General features: G+C 44.8%; 1 protein-coding gene across 4 annotated transcripts in view; it reads right to left on the reverse strand.

Moving 5' to 3' along the window:
* Positions 1-2,917: 2,917 nt before the first annotated feature.
* HMG20A (high mobility group 20A) overlaps positions 2,918-22,902 on the reverse strand; it is an 82,154-nt gene continuing 62,169 nt past the window's right edge. For all 4 annotated transcript variants that reach the window (XM_073619059.1, XM_073619058.1, XM_073619060.1 and 1 more), the window contains 5 exons: positions 22,746-22,878; positions 15,674-15,705; positions 4,009-4,084; positions 3,642-3,857; positions 2,918-3,264 (listed from right to left, as the gene is read on the reverse strand). In XM_073619059.1, the coding sequence (XP_073475160.1) occupies positions 3,128-3,264; positions 3,642-3,857; positions 4,009-4,084; positions 15,674-15,705; positions 22,746-22,878 (594 nt within the window). In that variant the 3' untranslated portion in view covers positions 2,918-3,127. The remainder of the gene's footprint in view (positions 3,265-3,641; positions 3,858-4,008; positions 4,085-15,673; positions 15,706-22,745; positions 22,879-22,902) is intronic.

The following is a 22,902-nucleotide window of genomic DNA, read 5'->3' on the forward strand; positions in this document are numbered from 1 at the left end:
TGTCTAGTGAAGGGTACCTACCAACTCCAGTAAAGACAGTGAAAAGTGTCACCTGTTCAAGAGCAGGATTTGTATGTAAACGTTGATTCCTGCATGCTCACTTTATAGTCATATGTTGCAAATAGTGCAATCTATGTAATTCAACATCTTTGTCAGCACAGTAAAGCAAAAAGTACACACAGTCTTGTCGAAAGAGGTTATAGCCAGTTTTTTTTCGCTTGTGTAACTTTTTTTTTTCTTTTTTTAACAATAAATTACAGTTGCACACATGCATGTATCACAAAATATGCAATAATCAATGTAATGCTCTACATTGGAAAAAAAAAAATAAGAAAGCATGTTTTTCAGTTTCCCACTTACAATATATTTGAACATGCAATTGATGAGCAAAAAAAAAGTTGTCTAATATGAAAGAAGACAATAAGATAAGGACCACCTTTTATAGATTACATAACATATCAGGATAAAGTATAAACAAAATGTCCCTCTTAACAAGACAGGCCAGATCCTAGAAGCCAGGTAGCCAATGTACCTAGAACATTACAACAAGATCAAAATTTGTTAGGCCTTTATTATGGTTGTCATGTTCACTAGGCTGACTTGACTGGTTTATAAACTGGACATACATTTCTCCAGCTTGTTTAAAGTCCAAATCTGAGCACAAAATAAAGCACCCTTGCAGTGGGGCCAACTCAACATTGCAGGGGTTCAATACTTCTTAAGCCCAAGTGGGTTGCAGAAGAGGCTTAGCTTTTTCCTCGCTCCAGCAATGTGACCAGTCTCCCGCAGCCTCCTCTCGGCAGCATGCATGTTCCCCCCATCATGTACAATTCAGGATGAATAGCCCTTGCATTGTATGTGATGACGTTGAGCGACTGATGCTTTGAGAAGACGTGGGCAGCACCAGAGTAGGTAGTCAGGCAAGTTATGCAGCCATTTCCTGCATCTCAAAGACTTACTATACTATAGCTTGCCAATTCTTAGATGTGATGGCTACATTCAATTTCTTTTTTAGTCTTTTTATTTTCATCTGGTGATCTGGCCAGAAAGTCTGTTTTTCAGCATTACAAGCTCTCGTGCAAATGTATCAGTTAGGTTAAAATGCTGAGGCAAACCATTTACTGCTGACAGGGTTCTGGAGTGGGGGAGCTCTCCCAGCTGTCAAAATACAACAGCTCCGTGGGTGGAATTCCCTCATCAACACCAAGTGTGTTTATGAGAGAATCTGAATTTTTTTTGGTTCAACCTACTGGCTGAACCAAAAGAAAAAAAAAAAAAAAAAAATCATTTATGGCCACCTTTACTAGCCACATCACCAGGTGAAAACTGAAGGAACAAAGCCTTAGAATATAAATCTACTGCAGGCACCACATCTAAGGATGGTAAGATGCAATATATAAAATTTTTGGTTTTGGGTTTGGTACCGCCTTAAACCTTGTAGTGCAAGGGCCCCCCTGCAAAGATTTTTTTTTTTTGCCTAGAGTTTTAACAAATGGCCCAAAACAATGGGGTTGATTTACTAAAACTGGAGAATGCAAAAGTTAGTGCATCTCTGCATAGAAACCAATCAGCTTCCAGTTTTGTTTTGTCAAAGCTTAACCACTTAAGGACCAACCGCAGGTCGGCGAATCGCCGTCATTGTACGTCAACGCCAGAGCCGCAGCACGTGGCAAGCAGCCGAGATGTCCGCCGGCCACCCGTGATCCCTTCTGAGAGAGACAGAATGAGGGATCTGTATGTAAATGTAAACAGACAGATCCCCGTTCTGTCTCAGGAGGAGAGACAGATCTGCTGTTCCTAATGATTAGGAACAGTGATCTGTCTGTCTCCTTCTCCAGTCACTACACTGCCCCCACAGTTAGAAACACCTCCCTAGGGAACACGTAACCCCTAGATCGCCCTCTAGTGTTATTCTCTTCCCTGCCAGTGACATTTATACAGTAACCAGTTGCTATTTTTAGCTCTGATCGCTGTATATACGTCACTGGTCCCAAAAGTGTCCAATCTGTCCGCCGCAATGTCGCAGTCCCACTAAAAATTGCTGATCACCGCCATTACTAGTAAAAAAAAAAAAAAATTACAATAAAAATGCCATTAATCTATCCCCTATTTTGTAGACGCTATAATTTTCAATCAATAGACACGTAATGTGATTTTGTTTTACCAAAAATATGTGGAAGAATACATATCGGCCTAAATTGATGAAGAAATTATTTTTTTTTTTACTTTTTTGGGGGGGGGATATTTATTATAGCAACAAGTAAAAAATTGTGTTTTTTTTCAAAATTGTCGGTCTTTTTTTGTTTATAGGTGATCAAATACCACCAAAAGAAAGCTCTATTTGTGGGGAAAAAAAGGACATACATTTTGTTTGGGTACAGCGTCGCATACTTTGTTTTGGTTACATGCCGTTCCTACTCACTCAGTCACTATGAGATTCGTTTTCTGTATTTTGCAAAAAAACCTGGTTGATCCTGCTGCTTTCTATCTCCACCTTCTCTTCATGTCCCCAATTCAGCTAGGGATTTTGCAACTGTGGTGGCAGCTCCACACAGTTTATTGATATTATTTTACTCTGTAATTGCTGTTTTTATTTTGAACATGTGACCAGCAGCAGAGGACTCCTCCTGCTTATATTTCCCCGCAGACAGGCTGGGAAAAAGCTAGTCATGTGACAGCTGTATATAATTTAGGAAAAAGGTACTAAGATTTTTTTTTATTAAAGTAATTACAGTGCCATCACCCGCATACAGAAATAGAAGGGACAATTAAACAGTGTGTGTGTTTAGTATCACTTTTTGAACAAGATGAAGTTGATTGGCTGCCATGCACAGCTGCACCAGATTTTGCACTCTCCAGTTTTAGTAAATTCACCCCAATGTTTACATAGCAATAATCAATAAGAGGGCGTATCAAATCAACATAAAACACAATCTCTTTATTGACATACTGCATACAGCTCTGCTAACCATAAGCGGTGAGATAGAGAAACAAGTATTTGCCTTAGTTCTGGGTGTTATTTTAATCCTCTTTATGTGGTTATTCTGCTAGTAGCTGCGAGCCCCTCTATCAGCAAAAAGGTCAAACATCAAGGTCTTTATGGTTGCAAGAAGTGTGAGATTTATCCTTAACCCTCCAGCTGACTTAACACTTCTCTGACGCCAGAGATAAGAGCCTCACTCTCCTTGGGGTGTGTAAGCACGGCACTCTGCAGGCGGCTCATATATGAGTCAATTGTCTCCAGGGTCGGTGTTTCAGTGGTACCTGAGTAAAGGGACAGAAGGAGAATTACGGAAGACAGTTATGAGGATGTATAGAAAATGGCAGGTATTAGTCAGGTGTATGTTACCACGTAGCTATACCCATTAGGGCTCTCTTCAACTCAAGTTACAATTCCTACACTAACTTGCTTCTGTTTAAGTTCAAATATACTTCAGTTCTTTCCCTCCCATTACTTTCATATCAATGCTCAATCCTGTCACTTTCTTCCATTCATTCACACTACAGTCTAATTCTGTTCCTTCCTCGATGTGTTGACTACAACATCTGCGTAATAAGTTTATGGAAGTCATGTATAATGGGCTACACATAGGCTTATACATACATATTAGTGGTAAGAATAAGCAGCACCGACATAATACCTGGGATAGGGACAGCTTGCAGGCAGTGTGAAAGAGTCTGGCGAACATTTTGTAAATGTTGCTGTAGCAGTGTGTTCCTCCCCTGTTCTTGCTGCAGTTCAGCCTCCAGTCTCTGCACTGCAGATCGCATGCTTTCCACATGCTTCTGTAGCGCTGCATTCCGTTCCTCATGCTCCATGTTGGATTTCCTGAGCTGTCTTAACTCAGTTTCCCGTGCTGCAGAAAGAATGATGGATAGCAATGAAATGAGTACAGGTCTAACCAAAGTATCCTGCTGCTACCAAAAGAGAATTACAAACTATTCTGTCAGCAAAAAAAAGGTTCATCAATCATAAACCCTCCCAGCACTGTGACCCAGTAACCTCACCTTTGCTGTGATTCAGAAATTCTTCTGTGAAAATAGGAATATCAAATACTGATCTCTCTTTCAACACAGATTCTTTCTGAAATAAAGAAATACAAGATGATGGAGAGTAGAATGCACAAAGAAGGGAACAAGCAGAAGCAGGATGATCAGTACAAAACACCAGAGAGGGGAATATGCTCCAGATGAGGGGCCAACAGTCATTCACAAAGCAGAAAAGGATGAAATGAGTGCATTAAGTTAGCTGGAAAAGGGATTACTGAGAAGATAAAGTAGGACCATTTGACATACAAAGTAAAGAAAGGTAAAGACGTTGGAAAACATAAATCTCAAAACAACTTTCATTAGTTTCACAAGTATGTTGTGATAAAACCAAATCTAGGTTCTAAGTACATTAGGAGAATATCCCTTATCAGACCTATGGGGGGAAGTATGTCTGGTGTAGCTTGTGTGCATTATGCAGCGAGTACAAAAGGGGAAATGGATAAATGGATAGTTTATAATTCTGTCAGCTTTAAAGGGGTTGTGTAAAGGTAAAAGTTTTTTAACCTTAATGCATTCTATGCATTAAGGTGAAAAACATCTGACAATACCGGCCGCCTGTTTTACTTACCTGACCCCTCGAAAGTCCCGCGCTCGCCCCCGACATCCTCTTCGTCGCTCAGCCTGGCCATTGATTGGTTACAGTGGATGGATTGCAAGCAGCACAGCCATTGGTTCGCGCTGCTGTCAATCACATCCAATGACGCGCCGCGCCGGTGCCGAGTGATACAGTGAGCGGCTATGGCCGCCGGCTGTATCACGGGAGCGCGCCCGCAGGCACTCAACACCATACGAGGGAGCTTGCATGAAAGTGTTGAGTCCTTGCGGGGGGGGGGGGGGGGGCGGGGGGTGGCGGGACGACAGCTGCCGAGGGACCCTAGAAGACTAGGTTCGGGGCCACTCTGTGCAAAACGAGCTGCACAGTGGAGGGAAGTATAAATGTTTGTTATTTAAAAAACAAAAAAATAAATAACTTTAGTGATCCTTTAAAGTAACACTAAAGCTTCATTTTTTTTTTTTTAGCATGTTATACTTACCTGCCCTGGGCAACGCTCCAGGCTCCTTCTCTTCATCGAGTGCCCCCATAAAAAGCCACAGGCTTGCTCCCGAGCCGCCCTGTCTGCATCTATTGACACAGACTGGGCAGCTCAGCCCCACGCCCCGATCCCTCATCACAGCATTTGACAGCCATAGGCTCCGTCTGCTATCAATCTGCCCAGGGGGAGGGTGACAGGGTTGCCACCTCATCTCTTTAAACCCAAACACGTATTAAACAGGTTCTGTGGCTGATTAAGGTGGTAACTTCAATACAGGGCACTTTCACCCCCTTCCTGACCAGGCCAATTTTCAGCGTTGTCGCACTTTGAATAACAATTGCGCGGTCATGCAACACTGTACCCAAATGAAATTGTTATAATTTTTTCCCCACAAATAGAGCTTTCTTTTAGTGGTATTTGATCACCTCTGCGTTTTTTATTTCTTGCGCTATAAACAAAAGGAGAGTGACAAGTTTGAAAAAAAAAACCACAATATTTTTTACTTTTTTAAAAAACAAATTTTTTCCTCAGTTTAGGCCGATGCGTATTCTTCTACATATTTTTGGTAAAAAAAAAAAAAAAAAATCGCAATAAGTGTATATTGATTGGTTTGCTCAAAAGTTATAGCGTCTACAAAATAGGGGATAGATTTATAGCATTTTTATTTTACTAGTAATGGCGGCGATCTGCGTTTTTTATCGTGACTGCGATATTGCGGCGGACATATCGGACACTTTTCGTGTTTAATGTTTTTTTTGAAGTTTCAAAGAAAAACAAAACATCAGACATATATCACTAAAAGTGAGAACAACCGCATTAGTGAGAATAGTTACAGCAAATATATATATACATTCAGTTGGAATCGGGTGCTGAACCAGTAATGGCTGATGTGTAGTAGGGAGTTCTGTGTGGGAAAGGGAGGAAAAGGAAACAGTGAGATCAGGCACGTGTGATCCTAGGGGATGGCAAAAGAGGTCTCGCTCTACCTGTCCACCCCTAATGGGAACATGCTGTGGACAGGAGGGGTCTCTTCCGGTCTTACCCAGCAAAGTAAGGTTAAGGAGCTAGACCTCAGGGGTAGGGATGTATAAGGCACAAGAGGTCCCATACTACATGAACTGTCAACATACGTTCGTGTCATGCATAAATTGCGAGCAGTCACGAGTGAGGGTTCACCCTGATCCGAACTTTAACATCAGGGGGTCCAATGTAAGATGTCTCAGAGATATCAACTCTAGCCTTGCGGGAGGCTTCAATGTGCTGATAGAGTAGAAGCAAAGGGAGAAAAGAAGAAAAAAAAAAAAAAGGGAGGAGAGGAATAATAATAAGAGTAAAAAAGTGAGTAATGCAGGAACAGGAAACAAGGCTTGCATATACAGATGGACTGTACTACCAAGGCATAAGTAAAGACTCATCAAAGTCAGGGGGCAGATGGTGTTTTACCCAAGGGTTCCATACTTTCTTGAATTTCTTGACTTTATTAGTTTCGATAGCGGTCATTTTTGCAAAGATAAGGGCCTTATTCATTCTGTGTTTTGCTTCAGCTACAACCAATGTCTGGGTTTTCCATGCCTTAGCAATAGTTTGTTTTACCGCAGTGGTGAGTTGGATTAATAGTCTGAATTGATTGTGGGAGAGCTCTGCTGGTTTTAAATTTAAGAGGGCGGTAGCCGGGTCTATTATGACACTGGTCTCAAGAGCTTTAGAAGCCATTGTGAAAATTTTTTTCCCAAAACTCCTGAACTATTGGGCATTGCCACCAAATATGCATGTGGGTGCCTGGAGTTGCACAGCCTCGGAAACAATTTCCGGGATACGCCTGAACGTATTTTGCGATCCTGGCAGGCACAAGGTACCAGCGAGCTAAGACCTTGAAATTTGTTTTCTACTGCTGAGCAGTTAATGGAGGACGATTTGGTAGCAAGCAATATAGCAGACCAATCAGCTGTTTCGAAAGTGCATCCCAGATCTTGCACCCATTTGGTAGTGTAAGCAGGAAGTGAATTGAAATTTAGGTTTGGGTAGCATGGTGATTATGGAGGTCAAGGTTTCAGTTCTAAAAGAGTGTCTGAGCAGCAGGGCATTGAAGGCCTTAGTTAAAATGGGTGAAAAGTTCTTATAATAGGCTGCCAAGAACCCGTCAGGTCCTGGTCGCTTGTTGGGTTTCAGCGCTTTAATGGCAGTTGAGACCTCAAGGTCTGTGATCGGGTCCTCTAATAGATCGAGCTGCTCTTGTTGGAGAGATGAGAGGGTAATGCGGGAGAAAAGGGTTTCTGCTTTTATGGGGTCGAAGGTCCGTGAGGGAGAGTAGAGTTTTGCGAGGTTAGACCGGAATACCTCTAAAATTTGAACGGGATTGCTAGTATAGGCATGATTGGCCATTTTTAGACGTATGGTCGATTTGGGGTGCTGAATTGCCCTCAGGGTGCGGGCCAAGGGAGTGTCTGGTTTGTTTGCCTTGAGGTAGTTACGATGTTGGCTTTTGCGAAGCGTTTTCTCAGCGGAGTCACTGAGAAACAGGTCAAAGTCCAATTTGGCTTTTTCTAGGCGTGCATTCGTAGTAGGATTGGGGGAGGTTTGAAGCGCCGCATGGCATGCATTAAAGTTGATTTCAAGTTGATGGAATAAGAGTCTACATTCACGTTTGAGGACTGCTGCCTGCTGTATTAATTTGCCGCGGATGACAGTTTTGTGGGCTTCCCATAGTGTCAGGGCTGATACGTCGTCTGTTGCGTTGGTGGCAATATAGTCTTTAAGGGCTATTTCAATATCCATACAAGGAGAAGGATGCGTGAGGGTAGTGTTGTTAATGCACCAGGATGTATCATGGGTCCTAGGAATGGGGGAGGATATGGTGGTGCAGACTGCGGAATGATCCGTCCATGTAAATGGAGTAATGACCGAGGAAATGACCTCTGGGAGCATGCTGTAGGACATGAATATGTGATCGATGCATGAAAAAGATTTGTGCGGGTGTGAGTAATGGGTAAAACGTTTGCTGGTACGGTTGAGTTCACGCCAGGTGTCTGCAAGGTTGTGTTTGGATATCAGGTGTAGGAAACTGCGTTTAAGTGGAGTAGAAGGTGAGGTAGGAGGAGATTTGTCAAGGAAAGGGAATATAGTTAGATTGGAATCACCGCACAAAATTATAGTGCCAAATTTGTGATTATCGAGCACCTGCATGAGGTGTGAAAGAAAGGCCAACGGGTTCCAATTGGGAGCATAATATGATATTATCGTCACTGCTGTGTCTGAAATATGGCCAGTGATCAGGAGGTATCTGCCTTCCGGATCTTTGATTTGTGAGGAAAGGGTAAATGGTAGAGAGCGGTAGAAACCAATAAGGGTCCCTCTCTGTTTGGTTGTGGCTGAAGCAGTGTAGAATTGGGGGTAAGAGCTGCTGAGATATTTAGGGGAAGATGAATCTGTAAAGTGGGTCTCTTGTAGACAGAGTATGTGGGCCTTGGCGGCTGCAAAAGAATGTGGCACCTTGGTGCGTTTTTGTGGGACAACTGAATCCTTGAACGTTCAAGGAGAGAATGTTTATGGGGGCCATAACATGTTCGGGGCTGGTAGAAATATGTAGAGGACGGGTCCCGCGGGGGGAGCCACCACCACCATGCCAGGAAGGAGAGAGGGAAAGAAGAAAGAATGTGACAGAAATACAACAAAATAGGAGAGCAAAACCCAATGTGTTACAAACAAGAATGAAATATTAGGTTTCAAAAACAGGGTAGGAGAACATCCAAGGGGGGCAGTTAGCAGCCCCGTGGAGGCTCTAAGGTTGCCGTTGGGTACCTGCATAATTGTAGCAGGGGTGCAAGGGCAATAACGGAGGAGCAAGTAGTTCCGAAAGAGGAACAACACCGGAGAGAACAATGCAAACCTTAAAAAGGAATGACTTATAAGAAGAAAAAACAAGATAACAGCATAATTAAACAAAACGTTAACGAGCATAAATGAACGGAGGGACTGCCAGGGTTGAAAGGACTGGACAGTTTTGAACCTCGGCTGCAAAACCTGTTAGGGAGTGAAAATCCAGTTATGGGTTACAAACATGGCTAACATCACCTAACCTCCGAGTCACTAATAAGGTAAGGAATGTCAGCGGTATAAAGCAGTGGAGGGAGTGTACTTGGGACAGTACTCGGAACAGTTGGGAGCCAAGTTAGACTGCCAAGCTGAACTTTAGTCCCACTGAGCCATTGGGATGAGCTATTGGTGCAAGTCATTGAGAAAAAGGCTCGGGGCCTAAAAGGTACAAAGGAGTGACCTTAAAGGATGGATCAGGTGGATCTGAGAAACCTGCTGTATATATCGCAGGCTTAAGATGTCCGTGGGTGGACTCAGTAGTAATGGCTGGATGCAGTACAGTAGCTCCAATGGGTTGGTGCCCGAGAGAGTCTCATCCATTCGAGCAGGTCAAAGTAGGGACCCGGGTAGCAGTTGTCGGATTAACATAAAAAAAAAAATATATATATAAAAAATAAATCACGGTCAGTCCATCGGATCTTCAATGGAAGGTGTGGGGTTGTAGAACCGTCCTCTCTTGTAGAGATTCTGGCGTGTTGCATTTGGTTGTCCAGGACCGCCTGTTCTTTGTGGGGTGAAAAAGAAGCTGTGCGCCTGCGGGAGGAATCTCTATGCGGGGTTTCTTCAAGGAGGCCCAGTTCTGCTAGGGCTGATTGCAGCTCTGCGTCCGTGCAGCAGACATATTTGGTTTCCAAGTGGGTGAACCGTACAGAAAATGGAAACCCCCAGTGATAAGCAATTTGGTTGCGTTGAAGCACCTGCAGGTGGGGTTTGAGAGCCTGGCGTTTAGATATAGTGAGCTGTTGATATGTATGGCCTTGAAATGATAGGGTGTCTTTGCCCCGTGCCGCTGCCAGCAGCTGTTCCTTAGTTTGGTAGTAGTGGAACTTAGCGATTATGTCTCTTGGCGGGCCATTAGGTTTGCGTGCGGATAGGGTCCTGTGTACCCTGTCCATCTTGAGTCTTTCCACTGGGATGCCTGGCTAAAGCTCTGTGAGGTTGTCAAATTCTGCCGTGTAATGCTGGGTATGGGACTCTAGTGCATCCACTCTGACCTCCAGTTCTGCTGTCCTCTGCCCCAGCTCCCTGATCTCGTGAGTCAGTTTATCGGTGATATGATCAGACGTTTGTTTTAGGGCCCTGTGCAGCATTCTCTCAAACTGCTTAAACATGGAGGATTGTATTACTGATTGTGTGCTGCCTGTGTCTGAGTCAGACTCACCGTTGCCATCCAGTGTTTGCAGACTGTGGAGCTGGGTCTGTGCTTTTGTTGAGCGCGGCGTGCATGGCTGTGACTGAGAGGAAGGGGCGGCCGGCGCCATCTTGGTGGTGTGCCTGGACAAAGCGTCTTTAATACTTCCCAGTTTAAACTTCGATTTGGGGCCCCCTCCGACCATAGTTGTGTGCGTAGCGCTCTCTGGGAGGTCTGGGTAGCTCGCGGGAATCATTGTGCGGCTGCTATCGTGGGTAGAAGCTCTGGTGTGGTTCCCCTTGGAGCGGAGCACTAAGCGGGCATAATCGCTCAGTCAGGCTCCGCGGATGCGCCTGGGAGAGGGGGGTTCTTTGATGAGGCCTATAGCTGTATATGGAATGCCGCTGCACGTGGCTATAGGGACCAAGCCCTGGCCTCTACCTGTGTTCCTAAGTGTGCAGGCTCCACTGCAATCCCCGACCAGGGTCTCACTCTGTATGGTCGGGATGTATTTGATGTGCCGTGCGGCCAGGATTGGGCCCAGGATAGAGGAGGAGGCTGTAGGCGTGTTGAAGGGTGTACAAAGATGGCCGTGGCTCACCTGTTAAGTGCAGCTTGGAAGGCTCAGGAGCAGTTTATGTAGAATCCGCCGGCCGTGGGTGTTAGGCTGAGCAGCCTCGGTCCGTTAGTGAGGAAGGAGACACGGGCAGGAGAGTCTGAGGTGCCTGGATTAGGCTGTGGTGTTGCCGCCGGGTGTAGCAAGATGGCCGCCGCTCCCTGTGAGTAGGCCGGAGCCGCGTATTATCCCTCGTATGGCCGGAGCAGCGATACGCTCAGTACGGATGGCAGCCGGTGGTCACCTGGCAGGCTGATGAACACAGGGGACCGCACAGAGATCCAGGTAAGGCTTTTTGAGGTCGTAACCTATTCTCTAGGCCTCTGGAAAGCTGGAGCTATTCTCTTGTATGTCTGCTCTGCACAGTGTCCGGCCACGCCCCTCATATCGGACACTTTTGACACATTTTTGGGACCATTCACATTTATACAGCGATCCGTGCTATAAAAATGCATTGATTACTGTATAAATGTGACTGGCAATGAAGGGGTTAACCGGGGGGGGGGGCGCTGTAGGGTTAATTATGTTCCCAGGGAGTGATTCTAACTGTAGGGGGCAGGGACTCACAAGGGGAGGAGACCGATCGGTGTTCCTCTGTACAAGGAACACACCATCGGTCTCCTCTCCTCTGACAGGACATGAATCTGTGTGTTTACACACACAGATCCACAGTCCTGCTCGGTTACCGGGCAATTGCAGGTGCCCGGCGGACATCGCGGCCGCCGGGCACAAGCACCGGGTCCCCAGTGACGCAGCGGGCGCGCGCGTCCCCTAGGGAGCCTGGAAGGCGATCACGTCATATGACGTCCGCTCAGAACAGCAGCTGCACCGTCCCTCCGTCATATGGCGGTGGGCGGGCAGCAAGTGGTTAAACTCACTTGGTGCCTTATCTACATTAAATTTGCCTCAGAACCCATGTAACTCATATGTGTTCGGGTTTAAAGGGATGAGGTCCTCTGCTCTCATGCATATCACTGGATTGGGCTCGGACTCAGGTTTTAAATATAAAGGGGGAGGGGGCTCCTGCAGCACAAAAGCTTTTTTTACCTTAAAGCATAGAATGCATTAAACTGGAATTTTTTTTTTTTTTTATTAAGGCTTGCACCTTGTACAGTATAGGATTTCAAGTCATCTGTGCCCAGTCTTGCCACGAAGGGTTAATCCAGCTCTGAGCAGTCCTCTTATGTTTTTTCAGTGAGATAAAAATACAGACAGTGAAATAGGAGTCTGTTTCTCCCCCTTGCTGTGACAGGAGATTTACATATCTCATGCAGTAGCATGAAAGAGACATTCTGTGTACTTCAGATCCCCTCCTCCTTTCTTCTCCAGCTCTCCCAGGATTGGCTGCTCTACACCTCAGCATGATTGGGTATGCTGAAATCATGTGGTGACTTTTTTGGGTTTTGACTGGATGTTAATGATCATAGCAGAAGTTCAGTGTAAGGAATACACAGGAGAAAATGCATATTGACAAGGATAGTATAGAGGTGGGTGGGGAGTTTACTGACATCATGACTCCACCCACCGAGCTCCGGACAACAGACCCACCCACAGAATCTGCAGTTTTTTGGGTAACAGAGGGGAGATATTTGACTTCATGCAGGAGGCATGTATATCCTTATAGATAACTACCATGGCAGTAGTTTAGAAAGGATGAATGTTGGGTTTACATCCACTTTAAGCTAAAGAAACCTTAAAGCAGGGATCCTCAAACTACGGCCCTCCAGCTGTTGCGGAACTATACATCCCATGAGGCATTGTAAAACTCGGCCATTCACAGACATGACTAGGCATGATGGGAATTGTAGTTCTTGAACAACTGGAGGGCCATAGTTTGAAGACCCCTGCCTTAAAGTGTCACTAAATCCACATTATAAAATAAAAATCATAAAAAAACTATCATTAAAAAAAAAAAAAAAAATCATAAAAAAAACTATGCTTTATTACAGGCTGTTCATACTCAGTCACTGTGAAATCAGTTTTCTGTATTCTGCAAAAAACCTGGTTGATCCTACTGCTCTCTATCTCCCCCATTCTGTTCATGTCCCCAATTCAGCTAGAGATTTTGTAGCTGTGGTGGCAACTCTGCACATTCTCAGTTTTCAGTGAGTTTCTATGCTGAGCATTTCCTTCCTATCAAATCTGAGCAGCCCATGTGACTATATGTGGGCGTATACACAGTGGTAAATGACAGCCCACTCCCTCCCTCCTTCTCCATTAGCATTAACCATCTAAACACAATGGGGGCGGGATATTACATGTAGATTAGTGGTATATTATTGTCAGACACAGGCTCGAGGGTGTGACACAGCCTGTGACTTGCAGAAATCCGCCCACACCAGGTTATTGCCAAAAAATAATAACGATTTGATTTCAAATATATATATATATTTGTATGACAATTTAAAACAGTTTATTGATATTAATTATTTTTATTCTGTATTCCAAAGCCTTTGTTCCTTTTTAACGTGACCAGCAGCAGAGAACTAGAAGCTCCTCCTGCTTATGTTTCCATTTAGATAGATTTAGATAGACTGGGAGAGATCTGGGTCATGTGACAGCTGTATATCAATTAGGAAAAAGGCACTTAGATGTTTTTTTTAATTAAAATAATTACAGTGCCATCATCCACATACAGAAAAAAAAGGGAAAATGTAAATTAAACAGTGTGTGTTCAGCATCACCTTAAGACTTTAGAACCACTTTAACCTCCCTGGCGGTTTTCCCGAGTGTGGCTTGGGGTTAAATTTCAGTACCATTAGCGGTAACCCTGAGCCACACTCGGGATTGCATTGCAGGATCCTGGTGCAGGTTACTTACCTTGTCCCCAGGATCCTGCAATGTCCCCCCGCTGTGTCTGCAGGCTCTGTCCTCCGCCCGAAGCTCTATGTGCCAGGCTCCATTCCCTGCGAGCATCGCAACGCACGGGGGCGGAGCCTGGCAGCAAATTCAAAAAATTTAAAATTCATAACATACAGTACATTGTAATCTTACAGATTACATTACTGTATGAAATCATTTGTCATCCCTTTTGTCCCTAGTGCTTTGTCCAATGCCCTGCATGCAGTTTTATATTATATAGACTGTTCTTTCTGCCTGGAAACATGAGATTGTCCATAGCAGCGTCAAAAGTGGTTTTAGACCAGCTAGAAAACATTGATAGTAAATTAGAACACTTGCAGAATTGAGCGATAGTGAATTGTGGGGAAATTCATTTTGTTATTATATTATTATTTTTGATAATTATTTATAGTTATTATAATTTATGATTTTGTGTTTCAAACTTTCTCATACCCGGGATATCTACTAAACTCTTGTTTGGACAGATTTAAGTGTGTTATTGTTAAGAATTACAGGCCTACAATATAAAAACGCCAAATTTCTATGCAAAACAATTGTACCGCTTTGAGACGCAAAAATCTGACATAAACATACCACCAGAGAGGCTAGATAATGTTTATATTCTTGGCTGTAGTGAAAATTTACAAAACTCGCCAGGCACAGAACTGGACTATTTCTGCACTTAGAACATTTTTAATGGAATGTGTATTTTCAAAACATGTTATTTTTTTGATGCATAACTTCATATTTTTTAATTTTTTTGTGAGGTTTATATAAAACGAATATTGTTTTTTAAAAAAGCATAGAGCCTAAATGCCTATGTTTTTTTTTTACATTACTCTAAATGTGTGCTCCTGGGCTAGCTTCTGCAGTACTGTGCAGAAATGATCCTGGCCTGACAGCTAGCCTGGCCAGAGGGAGGCCTCTAGGACAGCTGGAGAACGTTGTTTACGTGTTCCTGGTCCCAAGGCCGCACGCTGTGTAATGGCAGAGACCGGAATGAAATACAGCACAATTGATACATAACAGCAACAGCACGAAACTGTTTTATGGCTTAATGGGGTCACACAGGTCCTTTACAGCTATAGCATTACTGCACATTTGTATACTGTATTATATATTGTGTAAATAACCCTTTACATCTGCCCGCCCATCCATTGATTTTATCCTACCTTGGTTTATCAGCTTGTTTGCCACCTAATTGTACAACAAGGGGAGCAACAAGAACTGACACATTTGGGAAGATGAGACAAAATAACTCTGTATGTATATATATTATGTGTATATATGTATATATATTCTGTGGGCATCCATTTTCCCTGAAACATCTAACTTACTTTGTACGCCTCTTCAAATTTCCATTTTCCTGTTTGATATTTACCATTTATGTTTCAATACTGCAATGCCATTTAGACACTTCATTCTCCCCAGTCTGCTTGCTTGTGTAATCTATCCAACCACATTACCTTGTCCTCCCTTTTCTGTGGTTATTTAATGCTTCTCACACTGTTTTTCAATCCTGTGCCTTGTTTCTGCACTCAAGCTGTCACTCCTGTTTAGAACTATCCTATACATCTACACTAAATACCTGTTTCCCCGATGCACTCATGTTATCACTACAAGTAAATGCCACACTTAAAACACATCAATTTTGTTTCCAAATCAATTATATTGCTCATTTATGTATGTATTTGTACATCTGATTACTTCAATAATTGATCTATCAGCACCTAATACAGAATGCAAAGACTAATAATTATTTTTAATCAGACGTTTAAAACCCCACAGATATTGCAGTGCGTTTACATTTTTAAGATAGGGGAAAAAACACTTTAAGATTATCACAATGCTAACAATGTAGAAAAAGTTGGTAAAGACAAGAGCCTTACTACATATATAGAGCCTTACCTCGGGGTCACTGGGGATTGTACGTGATGCTTCTACGAAAAGGAAAAAAAAAAAAAATATATAGAAATCATGTAGGACAGGATGTTTTGAATGCAACAACTACAGAGCTTCATTACCAATGTCCAATCCCAAAAACATATTTTGCTGTTGTAAACATATTTCACTGCCAATCCCCATTGGGGTTGATTTAGAGCATGTTCACTTTGCAAAAATAGGATTTTTTAAAACAGCTTACCTGTAAAATCCTTTTCTTTCGATGGACATCACGGGACACAGAGCCACAGTAATAACTGATGGGTTATATAGGTATCACTGGTGATTGGACACTGGCACACCCTAACCAGGAAGTTCAACCCCCTATATAATCCCTCCCCTTGCAGGGATACCTCAGTTTTGTAGCCAAGCAATATAGTGTATTAGAAGAGGGGCGGGACGTTTGTGTCCCGTGATGTCCATCGAAAGAAAAGGATTTTACAGGTAAGCTGTTTTTAAAAATCCTATTTTCTTTCTCGAACATCACGGGACACAGAGCCACAGTAATTACTGATGGAATGTCCCAGAGCAATGCTATCTGAGGGGGGGGAACCACAACCAAGTAGGGTGCAATCAGACCTGAGGACCCTGTACCGCTGCCTGCAGCACACTACGCCCAAAGCCGATATCCTCATGCCTTCTCACATCCACCTGATAGAATCTGGTGAATGTATGAACTGCAGACCAGGTTGCGGCCTTGCAGATCTGAGCCATCGAGGCCCGGTGATGCACTGCCCAAGAAGCACCAATCGCCCTTGTGGAATGTGCCCTGATCTGAAACGGAGGAATCTTCTGTTTCAGACCGTAAGCTTGAATGATCAATTGTCGAATCCATTTAGAAATGGTAGCTTTTGATGCTGCCTGTCCTCTACTGGGACCCTCTGGCAGCACAAACAAAACATCCGTTTTGCGAATCTGAGCAGTCGCTTCCAGATAGACCTTAACTGCTCTTACTACATCCAAGGAATGTAGTGATCTTTCTTCCGGAGAACAGGGATCTGGAAAAAAGGAAGGAGAACAATGTCTTGGTTTAGATGAAAATCTGAAACCACCTTCGGTAAAAAACTAGGATGAGGGCACAGTACCACTCTATCCTTGTGTACAACCAAATAAGGCTCTTTACAGGAAAGAGCTGCTAATTCTGATACTCTTCTAGCAGAAGAGATGGCTACCAGAAAAATTAACTTCCTTGTCAGCAAGACCAAAGGAATCTGACCTATTGGTTCAAAAAGCTGTTTCTGTAACACAGACAGAACCAAGTTCAAGTCCCAGGGGTTTAGGGGCGCTCTAACCGGAGGATTAAGGCGCGTCACCCCCTGCATAAAGTTTCGGACCAAAGAATGCGAAGCAAGTGGCCGTTGAAAAAATACTGATAAGGCCGAGACCTGGCCCTTGATGGTACTCAAGGCCAGCTTCATCTCTAACCCCAATTGTAGAAAATCAAGAATTCTCCCGATCACATACTTTCTGGGATGCCAACCCCTGGATTCACACCAGGATATATAAGCTCTCCAGACTCTATGATAAATCATTCTGGAAGCTGGTTTCCTTGCATTGATCGAGGTAGATATCACAGGACCTGAAAGCCCACGACTCTTCAGAACGTGGGTTTCAATAGCCAAACCGTCAAATTTAGCGTTTGTAAAACAGGATGGAACACTGGACCCTGAGATAACAGGTCTGGTCGTACTGGTAGTGTCCACGGGGAACCCACCGTCATCCTTACTATTTCCGCATACCATGTCCTTCTGGGCCAAGCGGGGGCCACCAGAAGTACAGACTTCCTTTCCAGCCGGATCCTGCGAAGGAGTCGTGGCAGAAGCAGAATAGGTGGGAATGCATAAATCAGTGAGAACCGATGCCACGGAATCTCCAACGCATCTGTCCCGCATGCAAGAGGATCTTTTGTTCTTGCCACAAATCTGTCTATCTTTTTGTTAAATCGGGATGCAAAGAGATCTACATCTGGAACCCCCTATCTTTGGCATATGGCCCAAAAGAAGTCGGGATGCAGAGACCATTCCCCTGGAAGTAACTACGACTTAGATAGTCCGCCTGCCAGTTCTCTATCCCTGGAATGAAAACTGCCATAATGCACATGCATCTCTGCCCACACTAAGATCTGGTTCACCTCCTTTTGAGTAGCTCGGCTCCGGGTGCCTCCCTGATGATTGACATAAGCCACTGCTGTGGCATTGTCGGACTGGATCCTGACCGGGCAACCCTGTAGCCTGATAGTCCAGGCTTTTAGGGCTAGGTATACCGCCTGGATCTTCAGAATGTTGATGGGTAAGGTCCTCTCGGTCTTGGACCATAGCCCCTGGATCGCAGACTGTTCCAGAACTGCTCCCCAACCCGACAGACTGGCATCTGTTGTTACCACCGTCCAGGTGACTGGTAGAAAGGACTTCCCCTTCTGCAGGTTTTCGGGTATGAGCCACCAATTGAGGCTCTGACGCACTGCATGCGACAGGTGCATCGGAAAGTCTAATGCCTGAACCTTCTTGTTCCAGGCTGACAGGATACTGTGTTGCAGCATTCTTGAATGAAACTGAGCATAGGGAACTGCTTCGAATGAAGACACCATATTCCCTAATAGTCTCATACAAAGACGGACAGAAGGACCCTTCTTGGTCCTGACTGCCAGAATCAGCTCTCTTAAAGCAGTGATCTTTGCCTGAGGTAGAAATACTTTCTCCTGGCTTGTATCTATGATCAGACCTAAATACTCCAGTCTTCTTACTGGTTTTAGGAAAGATTTTTCTAGGTTGAGGATCCAACCCAGGTGTTCCAGATACCTGACTGTGGTCCTCAAATTTCCGTTCAAGGAGGCTACCGACCGGTCTATCAGGAGCAGGTCGTCTAGGTATGCTATGACAGCTATACCCTGAGCCCTTAATCTGGCCAGAGGAGGAGCCAAGACCTTTGTGAATACTCGAGGTGCAGTGGCTATCCCAAAAGGCAGAGCCACATACTGGAAATGGCGCCCTCCTATCTCGAAGCGCAGAAACTTCTGATGAGCAGGAAAAATGGGCACATGTAGATATGCATCTCTGATGTCTATTGATGCCAGAAATTCTCCTCCCTGCAGGGTGGAGACTACTGTCCGAATTGATTCCATGCGGAAGGATTGAATCCGTAGGAATCGGTTCAGATCCCTTAAATCCAGAATGGGCCTGACAACCCCATTTGGTTTTTGGACCGTAAAAAGGCTGGAATAGAAGCCCAATCCTTGATCCTTCGCGGGAACTACCACAATGACCTCCTGCGACAAAAGTCGCTCTAATGCTAGAAGGAGCGACTGCTTCTTCTCTGGATCTCTGGGGACACTTGACCTGAGGAAACGGGGAGAAGGGAACTCCTGAAACTCCAGCTTGTACCCTAAGGTCACTGTGGAGATTACCCATCTGTCCTGGAAATCCTCCTGCCAGAGCCCTGAGAACTGTCGCAGTCTCCCCCCCACTCAAGTGAGCGGGGGCGCCCCCTCATGCAGAGGTCTTAGTGTTTTGCCTAGTAGGCTTCTTCCCCCAGGACTTCTTTTGTCCCTGGGGTTGACTCTTGTCTCTGGACCCAGATGGAGGAGGCCGTCGAGACTGCCTGGAGGCTGAAGCCCCCGGCGCTGGGGAAAGAGTCAGTTTGAAAGAGGGACGCTTACTCTTCTTCTTAACAGGTAAGAGAGTGCTTTTCCCACAAGAGATTCTCTTGATATAGTTATCCAAGTCTTCTCCAAACAACCTTTCACCACGAAATGGAAACCCAGCCAGGAGCTTCTTACATGGTGCTTCGGCTGACCAATTCTTAAACCATAGGATTCTACGTATATGCACCAACCCCAGTGAAAGACGGGAGGTTTGCACGATAGCATCTCTAATGGTGTCAACAACAAAGCATAAGGCCGCTGGAAGGTTAGCCAACCCCTGGGCCTGCTGTTCAGGTAAGACTCCAATTGCTGCTACTGCAGGTTGAGCCACTGAACCTAAGGAGAAAACATCCTTCAATAGGGATTCCATCTTTTTATCTACAGGATCCCTGAGCATCTGAGCATTGTCTACAGGACAGGTCAGACTATTATTTACAGAGGAAATGGCGGCATCAATGGCCGGTATTCCCCACATTTTAATAAACTTTTCTTCCATAGGATAAAGTGTAGAAAACTTTTTCGGCGGAAAAAACGTTTATCTGGGTGATCCCACTCAGCATAAAGGAGCTTTTCAAGTAAACTATGAACAGGAAAAGCCTGTGCTGTTTGAGGAGGTTTCAGTGACCCTAAAGAAGAAGAGGGTTCTTTAACTGATTCAGATATGGGCAACTTAAATGTGGAGCGGACCAATCCAGTAAGGATCTGCACTAAGACTTTCTCCTCTTGGGAAGTCGCAGAGGGTCCCTCTCCACCTGATTCCTCCGAAGAGGAATCATCCGTCCCATCCCGATCCTCTGAAAGGGATTCCTCTCCTTTATCCCAGAGCTCCTCTTCCTGAGGGTCTTGGGGAACAGAGGAAGGCTTTGTGCGTTTTCTTCCACCAAGTGAAGACGTAATCACGGCCATTAATCTTTCCTCTAAACCATTAATGGTTGAGGAAAAAACCTCCTGTGTAATATATACAGGGGCTGAAGTGCCAGGCTGAAGCAGGTATAGCCCCTGACCCCGATGGCTCTCCCTGGCCCCTCAGGGGGGGAGGATGCTGCAGACAGGGGGCCCTCAGAACCTGAACGAGATCCCCTAGTGTCTCTGGTTCTTGGGGTGTTTGATCCTCTTCTACCCATAGTGCAAAGCAACAAGGTGGAGGTATCAAAAAATGAACACTGACTGCTGAGCGATGTAGTCTGGCTAAAAGCCTTGCTACCCAATGCTCAGTCTGGTGTTACCTTAGTAAATACTGCCTAGGAGAATGCCTGTGTCCCACCTTACATGCGACCGTCAGCTCTGTGTCCCTCCAGAAGGCTTAGTGCACCTGTAATTAGTGCCTTTAATAGCCTGCAGCCGGTCCTGTGGGCGTCTGAGCACACTGTGCTGATGCCCCGCCCCCCCCCAACCGCGCCCCCCCCCTTCGTTTTTTGAAAAAACTGAGCGCTTCCCGCGCTAGCCAACCCTTCTATATCAAACATGGAGGAGGCTGGGCGAGGGGGAGGAGGGATAGAGGCTGGTAATGATGGGCCTGCCTGTGTAATGGCGGTGACGGTGGCGGTGAAAATGCGGTATCTAACCGCCTTACAGATCACCTGCGGCCTCCCCCTATTCTGGGGGGAGATATCCCTGACATCCCATCTTACCTGGAGCCGGCCGGAGGAGCTGTGCAGCATGGAAACACTGAGACAGACATCAGCATGTGAAGGTATGTGCTCTTGGCAGCCCCCGGTGGTCACAATAGGCATAGCATGCATTTACCTTAAAGGAGAAACCTACTAGAATTAAAAAATTCTGTGGAATCTCCCTTACCTTATCCAGTCGCAGGGTTCGGTTGTACAGACCCAATCTTCGCCTCTCACGGTGGGCTCCGTTTGAAAAACCGTCAGAGACTGGGGCCCCCTACGAATAGGGGGATCCACAGTTCTGGCCCTGTAAAGCACCCGGCTAGAAATTAGACTAGAAAAACCATTTTCTAATATGCGGGGTCCAGCTCTCTAAAAAGAGAAGCGTTACAGGTAAAACCTTGTTTCTTCGGACATGAGGCCCAGGTACCATCCAATTCGGCCTAGAAAAGACACTTTGGAATGGATCCGGTCTGCCTGGCTTGCCCCAGTATAGGATATAGGATATTCCCTTGGGAGCTCAGCACAGGACATCTTTACACGTCCATCACCTAAGACACTGGCTTAAAAACTGAGGTATCCCTGCAAGGGGAGGGATTATATAGGGGGTTGAACTTCCTGGTTAGGGTGTGCCAGTGTCCAATCACCAGTGATACCTATATAACCCATCAGTAATTACTGTGGCTCTGTGTCCCGTGATGTTCGAGAAAGAAATGAATTTTCTCTTAGCTTAGTGAAGGAGGTGAAGCTGTGCTGACCTCAATTATCCAATTATGTGCAAGCAAGAATCAATTTTTTTATCCTTGCGTGTGATTGGGTATTTTTCTGCTAAGTGAAATGTAGACAAAACATGTTCTACTCCTTTAGTAAATCAACCCTATGATGTCTATACCTACAATTAACCACCTAACCTCCAAAAGGTTTTACCCCCTCGATGACCTGGCAATTTTTTGCTATTCAGCACTGCGCTACTTTAACTGACAATTGCGTGATCATGCAGCATGGTACGCAAATTACATTTATATAATTTTTTTCACACAAATAGAGCTTTCTTTTGGTGGTATTTGATCACCTCTGCATTTTTTTATTTTTTGCTATATAAAACTTGACTTACAGCTATTACATGGTACAGGGTGCGGTGATTGGCCCAGGTACCATGCGATAGCCATGGGCCAATCACAGCATCACAATACTAAGCACAGCTGTTATGAATGAAATCCATTCATTACAGTTTATATTTACATTGTGATCGCATAGCGATCATGTGATACCCTGGCCGCTCAAAGCAGCCGGGTACTGGGAGCCACAATCTGCTGTGTCCATCGGACACAGCAGTTGTGGGAGTGGCATGCTGTGCGCCCCAGGAGGAGCACTTTGTGCCCACCAGCCAGTAACATACATGTAAGTGATTGTACCTGGCTGTGCCGCCCACCCACAGTAAAATTACTGTGGGTGGGACAGTGAGTGGTTTATCCAGTTTTATATTTTACGTAGAACTAGCATAAGTGTCAGAATTGGTCTCCAGTTATCAGCCTCCTGTAATCCCCTGCACAGCAGCATTTAGACTGGACAAGGAAGTGGCAATAATCAGAGATGCAAAGTCCAGTGCATTACAAGGTTGCTGTTTGTTTTATTGTCCAGTCATGGCTTAGTGTGCATCCAGGACCAAGTTGTTCTGGCTGCAATATAGTCTGCAGGTAGGTCCAGAAAAATACCTCCTATAAACTGACCAGATTACATTTAAATAAAAGCTACAAAAATGTAATTTGTTAGCTTTACCACAACGTACCTTGTCTCTGTTGCCTCCCTTTCTGGCGGTTCTGTGACTTTCGGCTGTATGAACGGAAAGCCTCTGTTTTCTGATACTGCTGCAGTTCCTTTGTGTACCGTTCCTTGTCTCTATCTGCTTCATCCAGGAAACGCTGCAACAATATACACAACTTAGT

The sequence above is a fragment of the Aquarana catesbeiana genome, linkage group LG03 (assembly GCF_042186555.1).
Source record: "Aquarana catesbeiana isolate 2022-GZ linkage group LG03, ASM4218655v1, whole genome shotgun sequence".
NCBI classification, from domain to species: domain Eukaryota; kingdom Metazoa; phylum Chordata; class Amphibia; order Anura; family Ranidae; genus Aquarana; species Aquarana catesbeiana.